Source organism: Anomaloglossus baeobatrachus, chromosome 4 (assembly GCF_048569485.1).
Source record: "Anomaloglossus baeobatrachus isolate aAnoBae1 chromosome 4, aAnoBae1.hap1, whole genome shotgun sequence".
Lineage (NCBI taxonomy): Eukaryota > Metazoa > Chordata > Amphibia > Anura > Aromobatidae > Anomaloglossus > Anomaloglossus baeobatrachus.
Genome location: NC_134356.1, coordinates 401,967,891 through 401,992,835, shown reverse-complemented (window position 1 = coordinate 401,992,835; position 24,945 = coordinate 401,967,891). Strand labels below are relative to the sequence as shown.

Sequence of the window (24,945 nt, the reverse complement as noted above, 5' to 3'; positions counted from 1 at the left end):
TATCTATCTATCTATCTATCTATCCCTCTATCCATCTATCTATCTATCTATCTATCTATCTATCTATCTATCTATCTATCTATCTATCTATCTATTATCTCTCATACATTAATAAACACACTATACACATACTCATATGTGCACATAAGTAAAAATGAAAGCTCCTTTACATCCTTACATACAGACATTTGTCTTTCCTTTCCAGCCCTATTTCTAGCTGTTCCCAAGCAGCAGGCACCGTGGAAGTGTCGGTGAGGGGTTGCACAGCAGCACTTGCGCCACTAGGGGGGGCAGTGACTCAAAGCAACAGGCGGTCCCAAGCCCTGGAAGCAGTCGGCCCATAATCCCGTCTAGCAGGCTGCACACTACACAAGTCCTTTCTCTCCAAGTCACTAAACTGTGTTACTATCCATTTATATTGCATGCTGTATATAACCCCACACCAAGAAGATCTGGATATGCACTTGCCCCCAATACACACCTGCAGCGCAAATTCATGTGTCCATTTCCCAGTGAAGAATTCAGATATTTCTTAACCGGACAGAAGAGCGCAAACACTGTGTTGAATTGGTGTTAAACTTTTTGGATTAGTTGCCCCCAAAAAATAAAGTAAAAAATAAATGCAATTATGAAAAACAACAACAAAGAAAAAAATCAGTCTAAAATAAAAAAGCTTCATGTAGGTTACTTTCACTTTCGTATAACAATGCAGGAGAGCTGGGGGCGAGTATACAGGAGTATACAGGAGTATACAGACGGCACAGAGCAAGACTGGGCTCAGGGGGACACAGCAGTCATGGGGAGAGTCATAATAATAACAATAATAATAATAATAATAATAATAATAATAATAATAAGTAGCCAGTGCTGGTGTCTGCACGCATCAGTGTACATCCAACATCAGTGTTATACAATAAAGGAATACAAGCACTGCTCTGCTCCTAGTACTGGTATCAGTGCAGTCATGTCAGCTGTTTTGCAGTATTATTATTATTTCTGTATGGTTTTGTGATAGTATGTAGGGACAGTAATGTCCATATATCAAGCAGCACGACTATGATGATGATGATGATGATAAACTAATGATATGGGTGCAGATCTGGTGGCATGTGGGTGCACAGGGCTCTGTAATATGCCTGCAGTGCTTGGGTGGGAGTGTAGGACCCTCCCCTATATAATGCAGTCACTAATACTAATGATATGGGTGCAGATCTGGTGGCATGTGGGTGCACAGGGCTCTGTAATATGCCTGCAGTGCTTGGGTGGAAGTGTAGGAGTCTCCCCTATATAATGCAGTCACTAATACTAATGATATGGGTGCAGATCTGGTGGCATGTGGGTGCACAGGGCTCTGTAATATGCCTGCAGTGCTTGGGTGGGAGTGTAGGACCCTCCCCTATATAATGCAGTCACTAATGCTAATGATATGGGTGCAGATCTGGTGGCATGTGGGGGCACAGGGCTCTGTAATATGCCTGCAGTGCTTGGGTGGGAGTGTAGGACCCTCCCCTATATAATGCAGTCACTAATACTAATGATATGGGTGCAGATCTGGTGGCATGTGGGTGCACAGGGCTCTGTAATATGCCTGCAGTGCTTGGGTGAAAGTGTAGGAGCCTCCCCTATATAATGCAGTCACTAATGCTAATGATATGGGTGCAGATCTGGTGGCATGTGGGGGCACAGGGCTCTGTAATATGCCTGCAGTGCTTGGGTGAAAGTGTAGGAGCCTCCCCTATATAATGCAGTCACTAATGCTAATGATATGGGTGCAGATCTGGTGGCATGTAGGTGCACAGGGCTCTGTAATATGCCTGCAGTGCTTGGGTGGAAGTGTAGGAGCCTCCCCTATATAATGCAGTCACTAATGCTAATGATATGGGTGCAGATCTGGTGGCATGTGGGTGCACAGGGCTCTGTAATATGCTTGCAGTGCTTGGGTGGAAGTGTAGGAGCCTCCCCTATATAATGCTCTAATGATGGTGCTCCAGCTCTATAGGTGCAGCACATGACAGAGGCGGGTGTGATGATCAGAGGGGAGGCTCCAGGTTGGGTGAGCCCCTCCTGAGCCCCTCCTGGGTGACAGTCCCCTCCTCCCTCTCTACTGATGACAGTGGAACCTCCTTAAGTTGCGTCTCGCCACAGCTGTCTGCGATCATTGAGCCGCCTGGCGCCATCCTGCTCCTTGCAGAAAGAATGCCTGCACTGTAAAAAATAGAGAGAAAACACGAGATCCGATCAGGCAGTCTGAGCCTTCTCCCTGGGATCACATAGCCCTCCCTGCCTCCTGCTTTGTAGTGTGGAACTCTGCTGGGCTAGTGCACAACTTCTGTGGGCCAGCCACCTGAAGGAGCTCCAGCCTCCAGCTCACCTGAGCTCCCTGCTGCACTAAAGTCTGCTCCAGCTGCAGGTAGAATTGCACATCCTAAGCTGCTGTTCTCTTTCCACCTACAGGTCACTGACTGCACTGGATTTATTCCTCTAACTTCTTTTTTATTTAATTGCAACTTTATCTGATTGGACTTACTGTTTGGCTGTGGGACACACAGAAGAACTTCTGCAACAGGTCCTAGTTGTGGTGGACATGGAGGTCTCTGCTACAGACCAGCCTCGCTGGGTCAGTCACCACCCGTCTGTACTCAATGGACAACACCCCGAGTCCCATCACCCGGGGCTAAGTCACCCCTACATTGATCACTCTCAGTACCCTCTTACAGAAGATGTGGATGTACTTTTTAATATCGAAAGCCAAGGAACCCATGTCCCTTCCTACTACAGCAACTCGGTGCGAGCAGTGCCCAGGTACCCAGCTCCACATCACGGTGAGTGCCAGCCTGATCGGGCACACTACTGCCAAATGGTTTTACATGCCTTCTTATAGTTTACAAAATAGCATTTAATCCTGCAGAACATTGAGTATAATAGTAATAATGCTTATTAGGCATATTTATATTCCAAATAGACATTATCTATCTATCTATCTATCCATCTATCCATCCCTCTATCCATCTATCATCTATCTATCTATCTATCTATCTATCTATCTATCTATCTATCTATCTATCTATCTATCCCTCTATCTACCTATCTATCTATCTATCTATCTATCTATCTATTTATCTATCTATCTATCTATCTATCTATCTATCTAATGCAAGACATTTTTACAATCATTCACTATAACCATACATCTACTATATATATATACACACACACACACACACAGTATATATATGTATATATATATATATATCTCTTTATATATATATATATATATATATATATATATGTGTATATATATATATATATATATATATATATATATATATATATATATATATATATATATATATATATATATATATATATCTTTATATGTATATATATATACACACACACACACACACACACACAAAGTAAAAGGGGACAGAACTCATATAATTGGCAAAACTAGAGATGTCCTTTGTGGCGACGTTTCGGCCCCTTCCCCAGACCTCTCTTTATGTTAGCCGCCTAATGTATATTTAGCCCCATAGAAACCGCGGTGTGATCTAGTATTTTCACACATATTTCTTTAGCTTCCTGTACCCTGTTTCTAGATAGATCGCTCCCTCATCTTCCTCTTTTGTGTTTTTTTCATACCTGTTTTTTTAAAATTAAGCTTACGAATAGAACACCATATCAATGAAGAAGCTTTTAGGTAAATATTGTGCATTTATGCCTCGCACAATAGCTTGTAAGATATTATTATACAATATATAATAATCGCTGATTTTCTCCAGTCTTCTGATAATATAGATGAGTTTGTAAATGGTGAATTATTCTTATAATAAATCTAAAAAGAAAGACTAATTTTAGAGACAATATCAGAACACATTGTAAGATCGGCAGATAATATTTGATCGTAAGATAAGTAGATAAATGAATCTTCCACATGTAATGCGCAGAGCACCGCGTTAGTCACTGGGGCCGATGAGAGTAATATTGTGCATGTATGTATAGCATAGAACAGAACTCTCCATTGCTTTATTTTATAGAGATCTACAATTATAGCTAGTGTGAAATGATTGAATATAAGTGTAAAGTATTTACTGTCAAAGACAAAACCTAAGCGTGAAAAGGGCGCTATTACCGGCTCCTGATTAACTCGGAGGTGAATGGCTGTGATGGGCCGGTGCACGTTTGTAGGAATGCACTCTGAAATATTTGCTGACATGTAATCTTACCGTGTAATTGCCTTTATTTAGGCCAGGTATGTCGCCCTCCTCTTCTACATCCTTGGTTGGATCACAGCAGCAAGGCTATAGGAGGACCCCATGCCGCATCACCATGGAACCTGCCTCACTTCTCCAAGACCCACAGCCCACCAGGACCCCTTACTGTCTACCCTCCAGTTTCATCATCATCATCTTCCCTGGTTACCGGACATTCAAGCCCTCACCTCTTTCCTTTCCCCCCAACACCACCAAAAGATGTCTCCCCAGACCCTTCCATATCTAACACTGGATCCACAGCTAATCGGCAAGAGGACAAGGATTGCATCAAATACCATGTGTCCACCGAGTCCATGAAGCTGGAGTCTTCTCACTCCAGAACCTTGGGGGGAGCGACATCTTCTGCCCACCACTCCATCTCTAACTACCAGTCCTATGTCCAAGACTACAGTCCAGGACTCTTCCCACCAAACATCATTGGGGGATCTCCAACAAGCTTCCCATGTAAATCTAGACCAAAGACACGCTCAAGTACAGGTAGGATGGTGTTTCTGATAAGACAATGATGTTCTCAATTATGGTCCCTCATTCCTCTCATTAACATTAATTCCAATATTAGATCTATTCTAGGGCATGAAAGCCCTCACCCAGGTGGTCGCCTATTATATGTTCTGCAATACAGGGTTTAGGGTTAGTCCCAGTAAGGCTTCTGCTCTGCCCAGGCCAAACCTGAGGCAAGGTCATAGCTTTACTATACTGTAACAACCCTGAAACAGCAAAAACAGCATCTATCTATCTATCTATCTATCTATCTATCTATCTATTTATCTATCTATCTATCTATCTATCTATCTATCTATCTATCTATCTATCTATCATCTATCTATCATCTATCAATCTATCTATCCCTCTATCTATCTATTTATCTATCTATCTATCTATCTATCTATCTATCTATCTATCTATCTATCTATCTATCTATCTATCATCTATCAATCTATTGCTCTATCTATCCATCCATTATCTATCTATCTATCTATCCATTATCTATCTATCTATCTATCTATCTATCTATCTATCTATCTATCTATCTATCTATCTATCTATCCCTCTATCTATCTATCTATCTATCTATCTATCTATCTATCTATCTATCTATCCCTCTATCTATTTATCTATCTATCTATCTATCTATCTATCTATCTATCTATCTATCTATCTATCTATCTATCTATCTATCTATCTATCCATTATCTATCTATCTATCTATCTATCTATCTATCTATCTATCTATCTATCTATCTTTTTAATCACTCATATATTGCTCTATCTATCTAATTATCTATCCATCTATCTATTTTCTATATTTTTTATCATCAATCAATCAATCAATCTATATTGCTTTATCTATCCATCCATCTTTTTATGATCTATCTATCCCTCTATCTATCTATCTATCTATCTATCTATCTATCTATCTATCTATCTATCTATCTATTTCTTCTCTCTCTCTTTCTTCCTTTTTCCCCAATCTCTCTCTATTTATCTCCCCTATCTCTCTTTCTCTCTTTATCTGTCTCCTCTCTCTTTACCCTATTTCCCAATTTCTATCTATTTATCTCCTCTATCTCTCTTTATTTATCTCCTCTCTATCTCATCTTTCCCTCTTCTTTCTTTCTTTCTTTCTTTCTTTCTTTCTTTCTTTCTTTCTTTCTTTCTTTCTTTCTTTCTTTCTTTCTTTCTTTCTTCCTTTCTATCTCTCCCTATTCTGACACCCCTTCTTACCCCACTGTATATATTTTGACAGTCTGGGAGTCTCTTTTTACCTCTTTCTTTCTCTCTCTCTCGCTATTCTGACACCCCTTCTTACCCCACTGTATATATTCTGACAGTCTGGGGGTCTCTTTTTACCTCTTTCTTTCTTTCTCTCTCTCTCTATTCTGACACCCCTTCTTACCCCACTGTATATATTCTGACAGTCTGGGGGTCTCTTTTTACCTCTTTCTTTCTCTCTCTCTCTATTCTGACACCCCTTCTTACCCCACTGTATATATTCTGACAGTCTGGGAGTCTCTTTTTACCTCTTTCTTTCTATCTCTCCCTATTCTGACACCCCTTCTTACCCCACTGTATATATTCTGACAGTCTGGGAGTCTCTTTTTACCTCTTTCTTTCTCTCTCTCTCTATTCTGACACCCCTTCTTACCCCACTGTATATATTCTGACAGTCTGGGGGTCTCTTTTTACCTCTTTCTTTCTCTCTCTCTCTATTCTGACACCCCTTCTTACCCCACTGTATATATTCTGACAGTCTGGGGGTCTCTTTTTACCTCTTTCTTTCTCTCTCTCTCTATTCTGACATCCCTTCTTACCCCACTGTATATATTTTGACAGTCTGGGGGTCTCTTTTAACCTCTTTCTTTCTCTCGCTCTCTATTCTGACATCCCTTCTTACCCCACTGTATATATTCTGACAGTCTGGGAGTCTCTTTTTACCTCTTTCTTTCTCTCTCTCTATTCTGACATCCCTTCTTACCCCACTGTATATATTTTGACAGTCTGGGGGTCTCTTTTAACCTCTTTCTTTCTCTCGCTCTCTATTCTGACATCCCTTCTTACCCCATTGTATATATTCTGACAGTCTGGGGGTCAGGGCTAATTGCAGTGAGGAGTAGAGGTAGTTGTGAGTGGTCTGAGCAGTGTGTGACCTGTGGGAGTGCAGAGCTGGCAATGTCAGGGCCCGGGCTGTGTGATCTGGGGGGTTTTCCAGGGTGACATTTGCTCTGCTTGTCTGGGCTGGGACTGGATCTATTTAGCTGATATGTTTGACTTAATCCAATTATTTTCAGACTGCTGCACGCGACAGTTTCATTGTTTATCCAGCGCCAAGGAGTTTAATAGGGTCCGGATGTGGCCAGGCTGCCCAAAGGACAAGGGATCTGATGGCTGTACACAGGGAAAACCAGAGGAGCTTGCAATTTATTCATTGGTATGATAGTGTAGCATTTACTATTGATATGGTACAGAGGAGAGGTGGAGAGAACTGTGCTGTCAGCCTTCTGGAGAGCCCTGGTTGTCACCCTGAGATGTGCTTTGCAGGTTCACATTCCAGTATGTGCAATCCTTAAGTATCTAGCTAATTTGGAATGGGTTGTGAATAGACAGCACTGGTGGAGAGCTGGTGGAAAGCTGTCAGCCCAGGGTAGAGAGCTGCAGAGTGGAGGCAGGAGCTCAGCAGACAGGGAAATAGGTCACATTGTCAGTGTGGTTAGTAAGCCCCAAGCTCAGGTACAGAGGTGTTGATGAGTAGCAAACAAGCATAACCCTAAACTGAAATTACAAGTACATGTTTTTGAGAAGAATGAGAAAAAAAAATATTCATAACAGGGCTAGTAGAGAAATCTCACTACCCAAATGTAGATATGTGAGTCACTAACTAAAGAGAAAGAAACAGTTACAACCTTGTGGTTGTGGTGCTGGAGTCTCTTTCAAGTGTGTAGAGTGCAGGAACCAGACTGCCCTGAGCTGGGCTCCTCTATAGGCCTGCCCACCATGGAGGAGACTGGCAGCTGTGGGCTTCAGGATGAGGCCTGGATCACTGATGGAGGGGAATATGACCGGCCTGTAAATACATCCTTTATTGCTCATGATGCCAGTCATGCACAGGGTGTGCACGAGAAATGACTTCCTAATAGCGGTCCCCTTGGTAGTAAATGTCTCCTCTATCCTCTGAAAGGAGAATTTAGGCTTTTCCTATATTTTCCTTACAACTCATTGGAAACCACAGTTTACATGATTTGTTGTCTTCCATGCAAACATTTAGTCCTTCAAAAGATTTTCTTTTCTTGAAAGAACAAGAGCAAAGCTATGGTGACAGATATCAATATTTTGTCATCCACTGCTTCAGAAGAATGCATGTATTCTAATGGCAAACAATAGGATATAAGCTCATACTTTTAAAGTAAACAGGGCCTCTTAAGTTGTCTACTGATCAACAGCTGAGACTATGAAAGGAGTCACTCCAAACTCACCTAGAATAATGACCCATTACCTTCCATTCACAGGGTTATATATATGTGGCCTGTGCACAGAAGGAGGGTTGAGAGATCTGCAAAGAAAGTATAGCCATAGATCATGTACAAATATAAGGGTTTGATGTTAATATGTAACTGTGAGCAGTTGGGTTGAGAAACCAGTTGGGTTGAGAAACTGTAAGACAATTTGTCATCATCCTTTTGTTGTATATGATGATGATCATACCAATGCATCAAAGGAGATGATTTTATAGTATTATTATTCTAGTTGTAGCTCTTAAAAATGTTGTAAAATATTCATCATTTTTTATATATATATATATATATATATATCTATCTATCTATATATCTATCGTATATATATATATATATATATATATATATATATATATATATATATATATATATATATATATATATTTATATACACACACACACACACACACACACACACACACACACACACACACACACACTATCTATAGATATATGTACCTACATCTATCTATGGGGATGATTATTTTTATAATATTATATTACTAGTCTAGTTGCAGCTCTTAAAGATGTAAAATATTCATTATAAATATATCTATCTATATCTTTCTCTCTATATATATATGTATCTATACTTATATGTATCTATATCTATGTATATACGTATGTATATATATATATATATATGTGTGTGTGTATATATACTGTATATATATATGTGTGTATATATACTGTATATATATATATATATATATATATATATATACATAAACATATTTTTTTTTTACTCATACATATACACTAGAAATACAAATATTACCCCCAATTTAAGTGGACAAATATAAAACAGCGCCTTGATTTGTAAATCATTGTGTTCCATAGAGTAAACTAGAGGCTCCCAATTTGGCATTGAATGGGTTAACCGAAGTATCACCTCCCCCCCACCTCCCCTCCCTTAAAATGAGTTGTATCTTTTGGGTACAGTTAGGGTGAGGTAGCAATGCATCCTGGTTAGATGGATTTGCACAAAATAACATGACAGGATTTGCATAGATATTTTTCATTCACATTATTTGCAAATTGAGACCTCTGAAAATCCATTATGTGTATTTAGTGATGCAGTAAATGCTTTGCTTATTTTGGAGATATTGGTATAAATGGGCCATTATTTACCGAAATTCCAGCATAAAGTGTAACCTCTGATAAGGCTGAATTTGCATAACAGCATTGAAGGCATCCAAGCTTTGAGATACTTAGTCTTCAGGCCCCTCAATGCCCAGCTATACACATTTTCTGCTTTATACGGTAAATATATCGGTATACATTGTATACATGTTTGTTTTTTTTTCATTTTTACCTCTTTCAAGCAATTTGAAATGGAACATTGTTCTTTAATGCAGGAAAACTATACATATTAAAAAGGCAATAATGGATTTTTATTTCCTTATTGATATTTTAGAATATTTTATATAGCATAAAAAACATAAAAAAGGCTAACAATATATCAATGATAAAGGCAATGCATAGAAATGTGGATATCCCTAGTTACAAGATATCAGCAAAAATCAAACCTTTCCCATTCTAGTGACAGAAAATGTCTTGAGGAGTCATAGCTTACAAGTTGAAAGATTGGATACTGAATTGGTATGATGAACTGATTATTCTTTTCCTGAGGAAACTCATAGCCTATAATCTTTTCCTGAGGTAACTCATAGCTTCTAATCCGCTCTGTCAATTATCCGGCTGCTACCTTTATTTTAGTGTCTTTTTCTGCTGTTATTATTGTTATTACTCGCTGTAACACGCAGAACGTGAAAGGTTTTCCTGTTTAATATGCAAATGTCACAGGTATTTACCACAAAAAGGCTCAGTCAGCAATACTGCACTTTCACTTTTCGATGATCAGATAGAATCTAATCAAACCTTACTAAAGAGCCGAAAATATACCCAAAGTGCAACCAGATTGTGTTACTCTAATGTTATTGCCACAAAAACACCACACGGGCCTACCTCATGAATAATACCAATGCTAGTGGTATATGTATACATACTAATATATATATAGATACGCATAATACAAATGCAATGTAGATATACAAATACTTATATGTATGTAAATGTATTTATATAACTACTGTATAGATATATATATATATATATATATATATATATATATATATATATGCGTATATACATGAGACGTGCATCGTATATACATACATACATACATACATACAATATTTAAATCCACTGTGAAATATCATACACACACAGATATATAGACTATATATATATGAGATGTGCATTATATACTGTATATACATATATGTATATATACATATATATATATATATACATAGCGTACATACATACAATATTTCAATCCACTGTGAAATATCATTTACATACTGTATATATATATATATATATATATATATATATATATATATATATTACTATTTAAATCTATTGTGAAATATTAGGTACACACAGATATAGTCTATATACTAGATGCGCAATATATAGATATATATCTATATATATCCATATATATATATATATATATATATATATATATATATATATATATATATATATATATATATATATACACACACACATACATACAATATTTCAATCCACCATGAAATATTGTATATACACAGTATGTGTACAACATTTCACGGTGGATTGAAATATTGTATGTATGTATTTCAAACCACTGTGAACTATCAGGTACACACACACACACACATACATATATATATATATATATATATATATATATATATATATATATATATATAATTGAGACATACATTTTATATATATATATATATACTATATATATATATATATATATATATATATATATATATATAAATATATACACATACACATATATATGTATAGTATTTCAATCCACTCTGAGATATCGCATGCACGCAGAACAAGAAATAGAAATCATGTATTGATTGGCATCAACGAGACCGAAATAAATCTTCAATATCACAAGGTTAGCATACAACTTTATTGAAAACAAACAGGGCGCTAGCTGCAGGTGAGCCTGGGCTGTTTACATTCTCCCCTAAACCGCCTCCTTCTTTTTTGATTTATCCCAGACTCGTAGAGTCACGCAATTTTCCATTTGTAATGATACACATTTGTTTCAGGAATCTTTGCAGTGTATAAATATGCGTAGCGCTGGAATTAAGGAGCGTCACGCACGACTCTCGTAACGCATTATCAGAATGCAGAGTTCTATTGGATTTTTCTTCATAATGTCCTTTAAATGGAAATGTTTACATGATCTTTCCCAGATCCCAATGATATAAAATAAAGAATTATCTTCACTATTCATTACCGCCATCATTTGTTGGAAATTTTTATACACATTTAATTTAACATTTTTTTTTTAAATGTTATTCTTTCAAATTTATTTCTTTATTTTTGAATTATTTTTCTCAGGCTTCCTTGAGAAAGGTTAGATATGCAAAGACAAAATATAAATCCTCCAAATCTCTTTGTGTTTATCTTGTGTATTATATAATTTGTAGTCAAGCAATGTTTTACACACCATGATCTTTTAGGGAAATATGACTTTAATCCTTTAATTGCTGAAAGCCTATATACCCTAATGTTCTACCAGTAGTGTAAAGGTAGACTATTCAATAATTCTACCATGTGCAACGTCTCTTCTGCCATAGAAATACAGTGTCCTAGAAAGGAAAGTGTCGACGTTGACAGCACTGTAAACAGTACCAAGTAGCTAATGGATTCCGCACTGCTTTCTGTCAGGTATACAGTAACTCCTGCGCGCGTGAATCCAGCAGTGTTTTGTCACACTATCCTGTCCTATGAAATGTGTTCTTACTCACTTTATTGGCAGTAAGGTAATTGGAACACTTTACTTATTGTTTTTCTTTTCTTCATAAGAATAGTTGCATTAAATATTAAAAACTATTTATATATATATATATATATATATATATATATATATACACACACACACACACACACACACACACACACACACACACACACACACACACAAGCCCTCGCAGGCAGGGTCCTCTCCCCTCCTCTACCAGTCTGTACCTTGTATTGTTGAGGATTATTGTACTGATTTTTATTATGTTTACCCCTTTTCACATATAAAGCGCTATGGAATAAGTGTCGCTGTAATAATTAATACATAATAATTATATTGTTATATATATACGCACACATGTATACACGCACAAACACACACACATATATATATACACACATATATATATATATATATATATATATAAATATTTACACGCACCCACATATACTGTATATACATACACACCTGTAGACATATACACACAGACATACCCATATACATTCAGTTGTAGTTTTGTAGTTTCAGGAGGACTATAATATGATATATAAAGTACTCACTGGCGGACACAGACAGAAAAGGGCCCCTGTGCAAGAACAGTAAATGGGGCCTTTTCAGTCCAATAGTTCATCATAAACCAAAATTCCACCTGCTTTGGAGGCATTAGTGGGCCCCCTCACCTCTCGGGCCCCTGCGCGGCTGCACAGGCTGCACCAATGATATGTCCACCCCTGAAAATACTATAATATTAGTTATTCTCAATGCCCAACAGCAATATGTTTGATTTTTAATGGGACATACATTGCAAACTATTCTTATAAAGTAGAGTAGCCCGTTAAATTTTCCATAGCCCACCCAGTGTTGTGTCTTTGTACAAACTGACATGACAGTAGAGGATGTAAAAATACAGATCTTGCCCAATTTTGTGGCACCACTTAGTGTAATCTCAGTGTAGACAGAAGATGACACAAGTGATTGACTTCTGTCTGAGTTTCAGTTCCTAGCCAATAAGGATCACATCAATTGTAGGATCATTATCATCGTTTGTTGTGGTAATGTGCATGGCCAGATGTGGGCATCTTGGCATTTACGCTTCCAATAAAACTCCTAAGTGTGTGGCTATGATAAAGATCAGGCCTGTGTATTAATATAAGTAACAAACATACAGTCCGTGCCACTAAATACATCATCCAAATGGCTTCATTATATCATCCAGCCAGAAAAGGGGGTCGAGGATATGAATGTAATTAAGGTTTTCTCACTCCATTATTGTAGGCCTCACTAACACATTGACGTTTGTGTTCTATTAGGCTTGAAGAGATCAAACAGACATTTTCATGAAACCAAACTCTAGTGGGACTAATTACATGCATATTACAAAGAAATCTTTTATGTCCCCCGTTCTGCCACGCCCAATATTTTATCCAGGCATCTCCGAATATCACATTACTGGGTGTTAGAGTTGTTTTGGTGTATTATTTATTTACATGAATGCAATATCTTGTGCAACCTTTACACCAATTGACCAATTGCGATTATGTCATAAATATATGTATATCACTAATCGGGAGCCTAATTAATATAATTGTTCCTTAACAGGTTGCAAAGCCTAACCCACCAGTGGCAGGTAGCCATGGCCATGGGTGGACTGAGCAATCAGGCAGCTTCCAAGGTTGTAAATGTTTTAAGTCACTCCTCAGTTTTCTCTTAGAAAGTAATTACACACTATCATCTAATCCGCATCCTGATTGATATGCTTATTTATCTATTTATAATTTAGTGCTAAGGAGCAACTGACAACATTTATGCTGGAAATATCAGTGAGACAGATCATACACTTTACGGTATCTGTACAATATTTGCTCTTCACTTGTCATTAACATTAAATTATGTGAACACATGCATTTCATGATGTCAGGGGCTATGGCACACTGTTAGACCGGCCTTACATATTAGATGGCTGTTGGCTAAAGGATGTTTTGGCCGATCATTCAGCCAATAGCCATCTTGGACGTCATTCCCATATGAGAAATACACTGCCAGTAATCTCTGCCGGTGGCTTATGCTGTTAACACAAAGTGATGGGCAGTTGAACATGCTTGCTCATCATCTTCTCCTACGATCAATTGTCCATACATATTGAAGCCGGACTTGTTTAATGCTTATAGGGGGTCTTTAGAGTGGTCATATACATTAGATAATAGTTGATGGCTCAACACTTGTTTACATGATGGCAAACTCTCCCGACTCCCTCATACATGCTCCAATCAGCAGGGGGTGTATTTATTTTTAGTAAAAACAGGATTGTAAACTGCTGCCAGATTCTGTTTTTTGGGGGTCACCTGTAGAACAATAGGACAGGGCAGTTGAAATACAGCTTTTCCTTAGGTCCTCAAACATCTGCTTTTGTGGGGAAAGTCGAAAGGCCACCATAAACATTAGTTGGTCAGTCAAGCCCGCCAACATCCAACTTATATAAATCTAATGTGTATGGCTAGCTGTAGCCCTCTCAAGGTCAAAGATGGTGATCTCAATTATGTCTAACAATACATATTGTCAATAAATGTGAATGGCAATATCATTATTCTCAGCTTGGGGTCTAAGTGCGCTCTTCTGATGGCCATAGACATTAGGTTTATTTGCATATCAATGACATATACAGCTGAATTTTGTAGATCGGAGAAATAAGGTTTGTCTGCTCGGCTGAGCGTGCATGTGTTTTCAATATAAAAAAGGGGTCAACTTCTGCAGCACACCTTTAGTGGCAGATTATCTTTTGTGGGAACAAAGGCTTGGACATTGATCCTTCTCAGACATTATCTATTGGGGGAGAATTGGGAGGTCCCATACACATTAGATGGTTGGCAGGTACTAGTGAAATCGGCAGGTTTGATCAACAGTACTGGAGTCTTAAATCCTATGTTACTTAAACAAATGAGGGTTTTCTATATTAGGACATTTACAGAGTATACTAGTTTGTATAGTCATACAAACAATCCTTCACATTGTGCATGAGCTAGAAGAACATAGCATTTGTGGTTGCCTGCATCCAATATCATTGTAACTTAAATTCTGTCACAAAGTTTTCCATTTTCTGGTCAGTATGGTGCATTAGTGCCTATGTGGCAGGAAATAATTACTTTATCTATGGTGAACAATTGGTAAAGATTGGTAAACAGGACTCACATATGTGGATGTCCACAATACGAAGCAATATTGACATAGATGGCATAGTGCTATATAGATGGGAATAGTTCTATATTGATGGGGATAGTTCTATATTGATGGGCATAGTTGTAAATAGATGGGCATAGTTCTATATTGATGGGTATAGTTCTATATTGATGGGCATAGTTGTAAATAGATGGGCATAGTTCTATATTGATGGGTATAGTTCTATATTGATGGGCATAGTTCTATATTGATGGGCATAGTTGTAAATAGATGGGCATAGTTCTATATTGATGTGCATAGTTCTATATTGATGGGCATAGTTCTATATAGACGGGCATAGTTCTATATAGACAGGCATAGTTCTATATTGATAGGCATAGTTCTATATAGGTGGGCATAGTTCTATATTGATGGGCATAGTTCTATATTGATGGGCATAATTCCATATAGATGGGCATAGTTCTATATTGATGGGCATAGTTCTATATTGATGGGCATAGTTCCATATAGATGAGCATAGTTCTTTATTGATGGGCATAGTTCTATATAGACGGGCATAGTTCTATATAGACGGGCATAGTTCTATATTGATGGGCATAGTTCTATATTGATGGGCATAGTTCTATATAGACGGGCATAGTTCCATATAGACGGGCATAGTTCTATATTGATAGGCATAGTTCTATGGCATTGTTCTATATTGATGGGCATAGTTCTATATTGATGGGCATAATGCTAAATAGAAGGGCGTAGTTCTATATTGATGGGCATAGTTCTATATTGATGGGCATAGTTCTATATAAATGGGCATAGTTCTATATTGATCATATTACTCTGGTCAAAGAACCATTGGTTCATAGCAGGCCATTGTTAATACCACAATTTTACTTTCCACTAATGGAGGTTGTAGTCTTGAACATATATGTGCAATGTAGCCTGTAAATTGTGCTAAAATGGTGAGAAAAACTATTATCTAGTCATTTGAGTATGTTACCTCTATGAGTGTGTGACTTCTAGCCGAGTTTACTTTATAAGTATGCAGCCCTGTGACCTTACTCTTGGTGAATACTCCTCAGGGTACTCATTCCAAATAGTGAGTCTCACACATGGGCTGTATGTTTCCCACTTAAAATCCTAGAATATCTGCTAAACTTTCCTGCTGACATTGATTTTTTTTATCCCATTTTACCAATAGGCCCCCTCCTCTATATACTACAGTGTTTAAAAACAATATGTAAGCGTAATATAGAAAAAGTACTATATAGTGTTACTCTGTTAAGTATTTAGTCTGATTTCACTTACAGAATTTGTATATTTTTTTCCATATAAACCAGAAAACCGCTGAATTGGTAGTCTTCCTCACCGATCCCTACTTTAGTTTTATGACAATGTTTTATTTTATAGCACATTATCTGTATAAACTCAATGATCTCTAGGAAATAAACCATGAAATCAGGGTTTCATTTTGTTACATATTTGCCAGTGGTCTCAATTTTACTCATTTCCTATTATTATTGCTATATACATGTGTTTGGTTGTATGTTATGATGACTTACAAGAGCCACAGTGTTTGGGACTAGAAATATTAGTATCTGGCAACATTATACTAATTATTAAAATGCTACTCATTTATAGATGTTAATAGTAGCAGGTCACATATACATTTGCCCCTTTATTAATAATTATTGACGGCTATGTTAGAAGTGAATTGTTCCAGAAATGATGATGTTCAGAGATCAACCATTTGTAATCTTGTTTTCAGAAGGCAGGGAGTGTGTAAACTGTGGGGCAACCTCAACCCCTCTGTGGAGGCGAGATGGCACCGGGCATTATCTTTGTAATGCATGTGGACTCTATCACAAAATGAATGGCCAGAACCGACCCCTCATTAAACCTAAAAGAAGGCTGGTAAGTGAGAAACCAACATGCAAACACCAACTCTCTTCTTTCTCTAATCTCCTCAGCTCAGGAAGGGAAGCTTTCAGCAGGATATTGGCATCTCCACCAAAAGACTTGTTATAGTGGCCAGAAGAACTGTTTTCAAGTAAGGAAGATTAGACACTCGTGGTCCCACATTACCCATTTTTATTGCCATCTGCTTGGGTTCTAGCTCTCACACATATTTGGCGTCATGCACGCAGAGCTATTTACACATACCGAAAGATCTTATGGCTTAAACTATCCTCATTAGACAACAATGAGCCCCTGTAATTAAATTACTAATGCGGTAGTGATCCCTTCGCTGATCACATTAGAACAAGACCTTTTCAATAAACATGGTAGAAGAAGACACGTGCAATGTAATAGGACACACTTTTGTCAGTTACCTTGAATTCATCAGATTTTCTTAAGAAAAACATATTTGTAATAATAGTTATTCAGTTATTATTTGTCTATTAGGTATAATATTTCTAAAGTTCTAAAAACAGTCAGCAAAAAAAAATATCTACCAATCTATCTATAGGAGAAAAAGAGGTCACACTCTGAACATAGCAAAAAATGGGAAAAAATTAGTATTCCATGTCAAAGGTGCACAACATTTCGGCCTAAGGTTTGAACCTTTCTCAAGAAAGGCTCAAACCTTAGAAATCTCAAACTTCAGAAAGGCTCTTACCTGAGAAGGGCTCATAGATTGAGCCACAACATTGTGTACCTTTGTCATGGAATAAAAAATAATAGTTCAATCGTTTTTGTTTTGTTTGGAATGTTGAACCTTTTTGAATGTTGGATCTTTTGGTGTGGTGGACCTTTTGGAGTGTTGGACCTTTTGTTCTCTTATACATAAATATGATCGATTTTGCCAGTTTTGAAGGACCGCACCCATATTTTGCAAGACTGGTGCAATTCTACTTATCTCTATCTTTCTAGCAATCTATCTATCCCTCTATCTATCTATCTAATGTTTTAAGTATCTGTCTTTTTCTTAAATTGAAATAGAAAGCCTTTCAAAAAGGAGGGAATTCTCAAAGCTTTGATTTTTGGCAGCTGTCCCCATCTCCACTCCCTCCTTATATGCGAACTTAACTTCCCAGGAAATATCTGCCGGAAATCTGAACTCCTTAGATAACTCCCAAGTAACAATTTCCTCAAAGTAAGCCATTAAGTGAGTAACACAGCAGGAAGGAGTAGGAAAACTGCATGCTATTTGAATGGCTATATGTCATCACTTGAAAAAATACAGATCAGACTTATTACAATTTTAAAGGAAAACCAATCACTAAGGCAGCACCACAGTACATGAGAGATGACAGGGATAATGTAGAGTATGCACGCTGATGACTTTAACCCCTTAGTTTTTTTCTTACACTCTAGTCACTTCTGTATGGCGGCTTTGTTTGAGCATTGATGCATCTATCATTTGTTGTATTTATGCTGTAGCACTAAACATATTTTCTTTTTTTTCAGTCCGCAGCTAGAAGAGCAGGTACATCTTGTGCAAACTGTCAAACTACCACCACCACACTGTGGAGAAGGAATGCCAATGGTGACCCAGTGTGTAATGCCTGTGGGCTATACTACAAGCTGCACAATGTAAGTCTATATACTGCTAGTTAAGAGAATGCACTCTTCCATATGAAAAAAATTTAGGGAAAAAAATGTGCCCAGACTAGTCCAACTCAATAACGCAAAGTAATTGCAAGTTAATTATGAGCAGTGTAGCCGCAGTACCTAGAGAGAAGTCACAATGAGCCGAATAATATCTTATTACTCTCTGTTTTTCTTTTTTTTTTGCAATGCTGTATTATATGGATGAGGCCTATATATTATACTTTATGGCATATCAAATAATTAAATCCATTACTCACTTTGGAAAAAAAATCCTCAATGTGGTTTTCTTCAAAACCTGTAAATTGTTAACTCTGATCTCTTCAAACTGACAATTCATTTAAATAATATTGTCCTAAATTTGGTGGTCCAGTAAGGAGAGTGTTAAATGATAAATCCAATGAGGATTCCATTATGGAATATTATTTTTTTTAAATCACTGAAACACTTTCACTACCTGACTGAAAATTAATTGAATGTGCTCCCTATAAAATAATTAGGTACTAGTATAAGGATTATGTTGTATTTATTTTTCTTAAATCATTGTCAATGAACCACAGCATTGTTAAAAGTGAGCTATGAAACGAACACCAAGGAAGAAAATGAGTTAATTTTTATATTTAATTTGTTCCTCACATTTAATAAAAAGGTTATATATACAGTATATATATATATATATATATATATATATATATATATATATATATAGTATACAGTATATATAAATAAATATATATATATATATATATATATATATATATATATATAAAATCTTAAGTTCGCTTTTATCAGATAACAATCTCTATTTTCCAATCCATGAATGATACATCAAAATAAATGAATATGTAGAGTTAATGTCTGGGTGGATGCATTAGTATTGCTCTTATAAACAATATAAATATATGCAATATTTTTTTGTAATCATTTTAAGTATTTTTTATTTTTAAGTCTTTTGGGTTTACTTTTTTAAAATTAATTTTACTTTTGATGTGATTATGAAAATTAAACTTTCCTGAATTATTTCTGAATAACTGTATTGTTTAATTTAAAAAAAAAAAGAAAAAAGTGCCATTTATAGAAGACAGTAAACTCCGTGTACACAGCTTCTGACAAGCCTGAATATAAATCATGTAATATGTCTAAAGATCAATCACAGACATCACATTTCTAGCTGATGTGGTTTTCATAAAATGAGATTTTTCTTCATTAAGAGCTACTAAAAATATATATTTATTTACACTTGGCTGTCACACCGCCTAAGTGTCTTTATGTGGTGTGAAACACAACAAGCCCATAGCAAGATTAAGCTTGCTTTATTTTCCTTTCATTAAATATTTCCTTTGATATGAGCTGCAGACTGTTATGTAAAATAGGTCATCATTTCACATCTGTAAATGAAACTTGGAGACTTGTCTCATATTTCTAAGGTGTAGATATTTTTTGCAGGCGAATAGTTTCTTGTCTGGAATATGAAGGAAGATTCTGCTTCTTGTTAACCCCTTTATAGCAGAGCAGGAGACTTTTCAGGATGTAGCGACTAGTTTAGCGAGTTGAATTTAGCAGTTCTTTGTGACACATTTGTTATGTTTTTGACAGATTAATTAATTCCTCAGGATGTATGACAAACACTGTGATGAAGACATCATTACAAGACAATATGACTGCTCATGTTGATTTTGCAATCCATGGATTATTTAATCTAGTGAAACACCTAGCGGTCATATATTGTTAATTATCCTCACTATATATATATATATATATATATATATATCTATATATATATATATATATCTATATATATATATATATATATATATATATATATATAGATATATATATATATATATATGCTATACATATATATATATATATATATACACACATATATATATATATATATATATTAGGAATGAAGAATAATAGTGATACTACTGTACGCTCTCACTGCACACTAGATTGTTAGTAAGCCACAAATGTAAGTTTTTAGTCCCAGTTCACATTCTACTTTTCTGTTTATTTTCACATGCACAATGTATGGAATGATACCCCCAAACTTTTATAGGGCAGATGCATACCAGAACATGTCAATTTGTCAAATATCTGGCTGATTACTTCTGATTATTTTCATTTTTTCCCATTGTAAACTGCAGGCTGCAGAAGTTTTAAAAACAACAGGAAATCATGAAAAAGTATATATAAAGTACTTTTTTTTTCCTAATATGAGTCATTAATAAATCCAAACATATAGGTATATGTTTGCATACATTTTTTACATTATACATCTTGATGCATGATGTATATATATATATATATATATATATATCTATAGTCATATAGTCATAGTGCAAAAGGGGATGCTATTGTATAAACTGTACTTTATTATATATTTTCATCTATATATATATATATATATATATATATATATATATATATATATATAAAAAATGTATGTACTTATAGCAAAAGGGATGCAAGTGTATAAGCTGTACTTTATTATATATATATATATATATATATATATATATATATATATATATATATATATATATATATATACTTTAAGTACACTAGCACATATATATATATATATATTCAGTATATATGTGTACACTTATAATGCAATACACATTATACATATATAATAAGTTTATACAGTAGCATCCCTTTTGTACTTTAAGTACATATATATATCTACATGCGTATATATACACATAAAGTATATAAAGTATGGTTCATACACTAGCACACACTTATATATATATATATATATATATATATACAGTATATATGTGTACACTTATAATGCAAAAAGGAGATGCTATTGTGCAAACTGTACTTTATTACATCTGTATCTTGAAAATAATATATATATTTATATATATATATATATATATATATATATATATATATATATATATACACACACACACACACACACACACACGCAGTATATATATATATATATATATATATATATATATATATATATATATATATATATATATACAGTATATACGGACACTAATATTTTTCTTCTGAGGAGACACCAAATATGAAGACTAGTTAAAATCTACTTTGCACTGAAACTAAAACCTTATTGAGCCTTTTTAACAAGGAAGAATAAATATATTTTTCAGGCAAAAAGATTGTTGTGTTAAAACAAGACGTCTCAATATTTAATTTGTAAATTTGTCTGTAAATTAACACATTAATGCAGTTTAATTTTAATGCTAATACTACGTACTATTTCATACAATATCTATGATGTGAAATTGTGAAGGTTAGGTGTAACCAAAAGTGTAGTTTTTATATGTGTACCTTTTTATTTATACAGTGAAATTCCTTAAAACCAGCATTTTATGATCCAGAATGTTTAGTAATCTGGCACATAGAATATTGATAAGACAAACACTTATCAGGGTCCAGAGATTTCTACTAAGCGGATATTTTTTTGTATCAAATCAATGCTGACATTAAATCACCGCCCATTTCTCCGAACAACCTGCTCTGACAGATGCCGCTTACAAGAGCTGTAAAACTGACCACCTCTGACAACATGCGTAGCTAATTAGGAAGATAATGGGGTCTTGATCTCATGTAGGACTCTGTAAGGATCATGAACAATTCCCTTCTGCTAAAGCCACACACCACTGTTTTATTGGGTGACCTTACCACCGTACGGTCAACCTTTATAGAGTAGAAGGACAATTTGGCAAGTATTTGTTAATTGTTATGTGAATGGCACCAGACTAATGCAATCAATCTATGCTGTATAGACCAGCATGTAAATGCTGACATGTTTCAAGTTGAGCGATTTCTTGTTGGAATAGACAGATGTCAGTAAGACAGACTTAGTCCAGAAGTATGCCGGCTTTGTGTGTTAATTCTGGTTCATGACACAAAACTTTAAAATGCTGTACGTGCAGTTCAGGGGTCATAGGTCATATATATAAAAGCATCACAGTTTGACAGAAAGGGAAAACTTCAGATGATATGTAACACACAGTGTAATATTCAGACTTGTAAAAAATTGGATAATACTTGGCACTGTCAAAAACTCAACATTATTTGAAAAAGGCCTTGTTATACAGGTCTGGAATATATAATAATAATAATAATAATAATAATAATAATAATAATAATAATTATTATTATATACTTTAAATTATTATTAATAATAGTATTACCAATGATATTATTTGTTATCTGATTTGACAGAAGTGATCAAAATGAAACTTAACTGATGTTGATAATATGTTATTTGTCTGCAATAGAAGAAAATGTGTCTGTGCATAAATATGGTGTTGGCCCCAACATTTCCCCCGATTTGCCTAATGTTGTATATTTTGAAATGGTTGCTGCTCTATGAGGATAATTTTTCAAACCCGGTATTTAAATGTCTCTGATATTTCATAGAACAATATAAACCTGATTAACCATGTTGCTTCCTGTATGCCTTCACTTTGCAAAAGAAACAAAGGAAAGGGAAACAAAAACAAATAATTATTTTTTGTTTAGATTAACAGACCTTTGACTATGAAGAAGGAAGGAATCCAGACCAGAAACAGAAAAATGTCTAGCAAGTCGAAAAAGAGTAAAAAGATGCATGATGGGCTGGAGGACTACACGAAGGGCAGCTCGTTTAGCCCTGCCGCCCTCTCCAGGCATATGTCTACGCTTAGTCACATTTCACCTTTTAGCCACCCTGGCCACATGCTGAGCACACCAACACCAATGCATGCACCGTCCGGCCTCTCCTTTGGACCTCATCATCCCTCCAGTATGGTCACTGCCATGGGTTAGACTTTAAACCTTGCTTCTTGCTACTCCCTTAGGACTTCATCTCTATTTTGCATTTTTTTTGCAAACTGATGACCCTCCCCCTTATCTATGGACAGAAAATTATTTAAAAGCTCACACAATGTAGTGCTAGCAAATTTTAAAGGAACTCACTATGGCATCTGCACATTCTTGACCACTGAATCTGGATCCCATTTGTGAATAAGCCATTTAAACTTCGACTCCCTGTTGATAAGGGTTTCTAGTGCTGTGAAGAAAGGTATGAACATTGCAAAAAATAAAAAAAAGGAAAAAAAAACAATAGAAAAAAAATAAACCTTCTATATTGTAAATTTGGGAGACTTTTATCGCACCTGTGTAAAAAGCATGAAGGAACACAAGACTATATAAAGATGGTGGCTTTGGAAACTAAGACTTATAAACTGCAATGCTTTTTGTCTAAAAAAAGTGAACAAATTGCCAGTGTTGTTTTCCTCTAGCTGGCTGGAGTTGTTTGATGCATTAAACTTGTAGTCAGTTCATACATTCAGGATTTTGGCCTCTTTTTAGGATGTTCTACTGGTCCCGGGCAATCAGTGTTATTATAACGATATTGCCAATGTGGATGTACAGCTAGCCCATTCCTCAGGCCTCAATGCATTGTGAACAAGTTCCTGTAATTGTTGTTTGTATGTATATTTCAAAGACACCAAAATAATAAAAAAAGATGTAGATTTATTTCATCATATTATACAGACTGATTGGTTGTATAAATTTATTTACTGCTAGTGTAAAGAACTGCTTTTATTGTTTTCATATTATTTTTCTTCTTTTAAAAATAAAATAGATTACCTTCGGTTGAAGAATAAAGGTGTTTGCTATTTTGTTATCTCTTTGCTGTAAAAAATTATAAGAATTAGACCTGCAGAACATATATACAGTATATATATATTATATATATGTGTGTATATATACATACAGTATATATGCATGTGTGTGTATATTTATATATACACATACACGAAAGACCATACCTGAGAGGGGTCTATTGCTATAAATGAGGATTAAACAGTCAGAGGGGGTGGGGGCAAAAACTATCCATGCTCAATACTTTCACTCATAAATTTATCACTATAGTTTGGGGATCAGTTCTCCTTTGCATTGTATTATGTGGAAGCTTAAAGGGTTATTCCCATCTCCAAGATCGTATCCTAATATGTAGTAGGTGTAATAATAAAAATACTAGCAAATACCTCCAATTAGAAATGTAGTATAGTTTCCCTGATTCACTATGTCACTTACCTCATGTGCAGGGCATTGCAGGACCTTAGGT

General features: G+C 35.6%; 1 protein-coding gene across 8 annotated transcripts in view; it reads left to right on the top strand.

Annotated features, from left to right (window-relative positions):
* GATA3 (GATA binding protein 3) overlaps positions 1–24,363 on the top strand; it is a 37,699-nt gene extending 13,336 nt beyond the window's left edge. For 4 of the 8 annotated variants that reach the window (XM_075345308.1, XM_075345305.1, XM_075345306.1 and 1 more), the window contains exons 2-6: positions 2,455–2,822; positions 4,248–4,751; positions 17,050–17,195; positions 18,693–18,818; positions 23,352–24,363. In XM_075345308.1, the coding sequence (XP_075201423.1) occupies positions 2,585–2,822; positions 4,248–4,751; positions 17,050–17,195; positions 18,693–18,818; positions 23,352–23,636 (1,299 nt within the window). In that variant the 5' untranslated portion in view covers positions 2,455–2,584 and the 3' untranslated portion in view covers positions 23,637–24,363. Of the gene's footprint in view, positions 1–2,098; positions 2,823–4,247; positions 4,752–17,049; positions 17,196–17,251; positions 17,332–18,692; positions 18,819–23,351 lie in introns of those variants that run through there. The other 4 variants (XM_075345313.1, XM_075345312.1, XM_075345311.1 and 1 more) reach the window with 4 other exon arrangements.
* Positions 24,364–24,945: the final 582 nt, after the last annotated feature.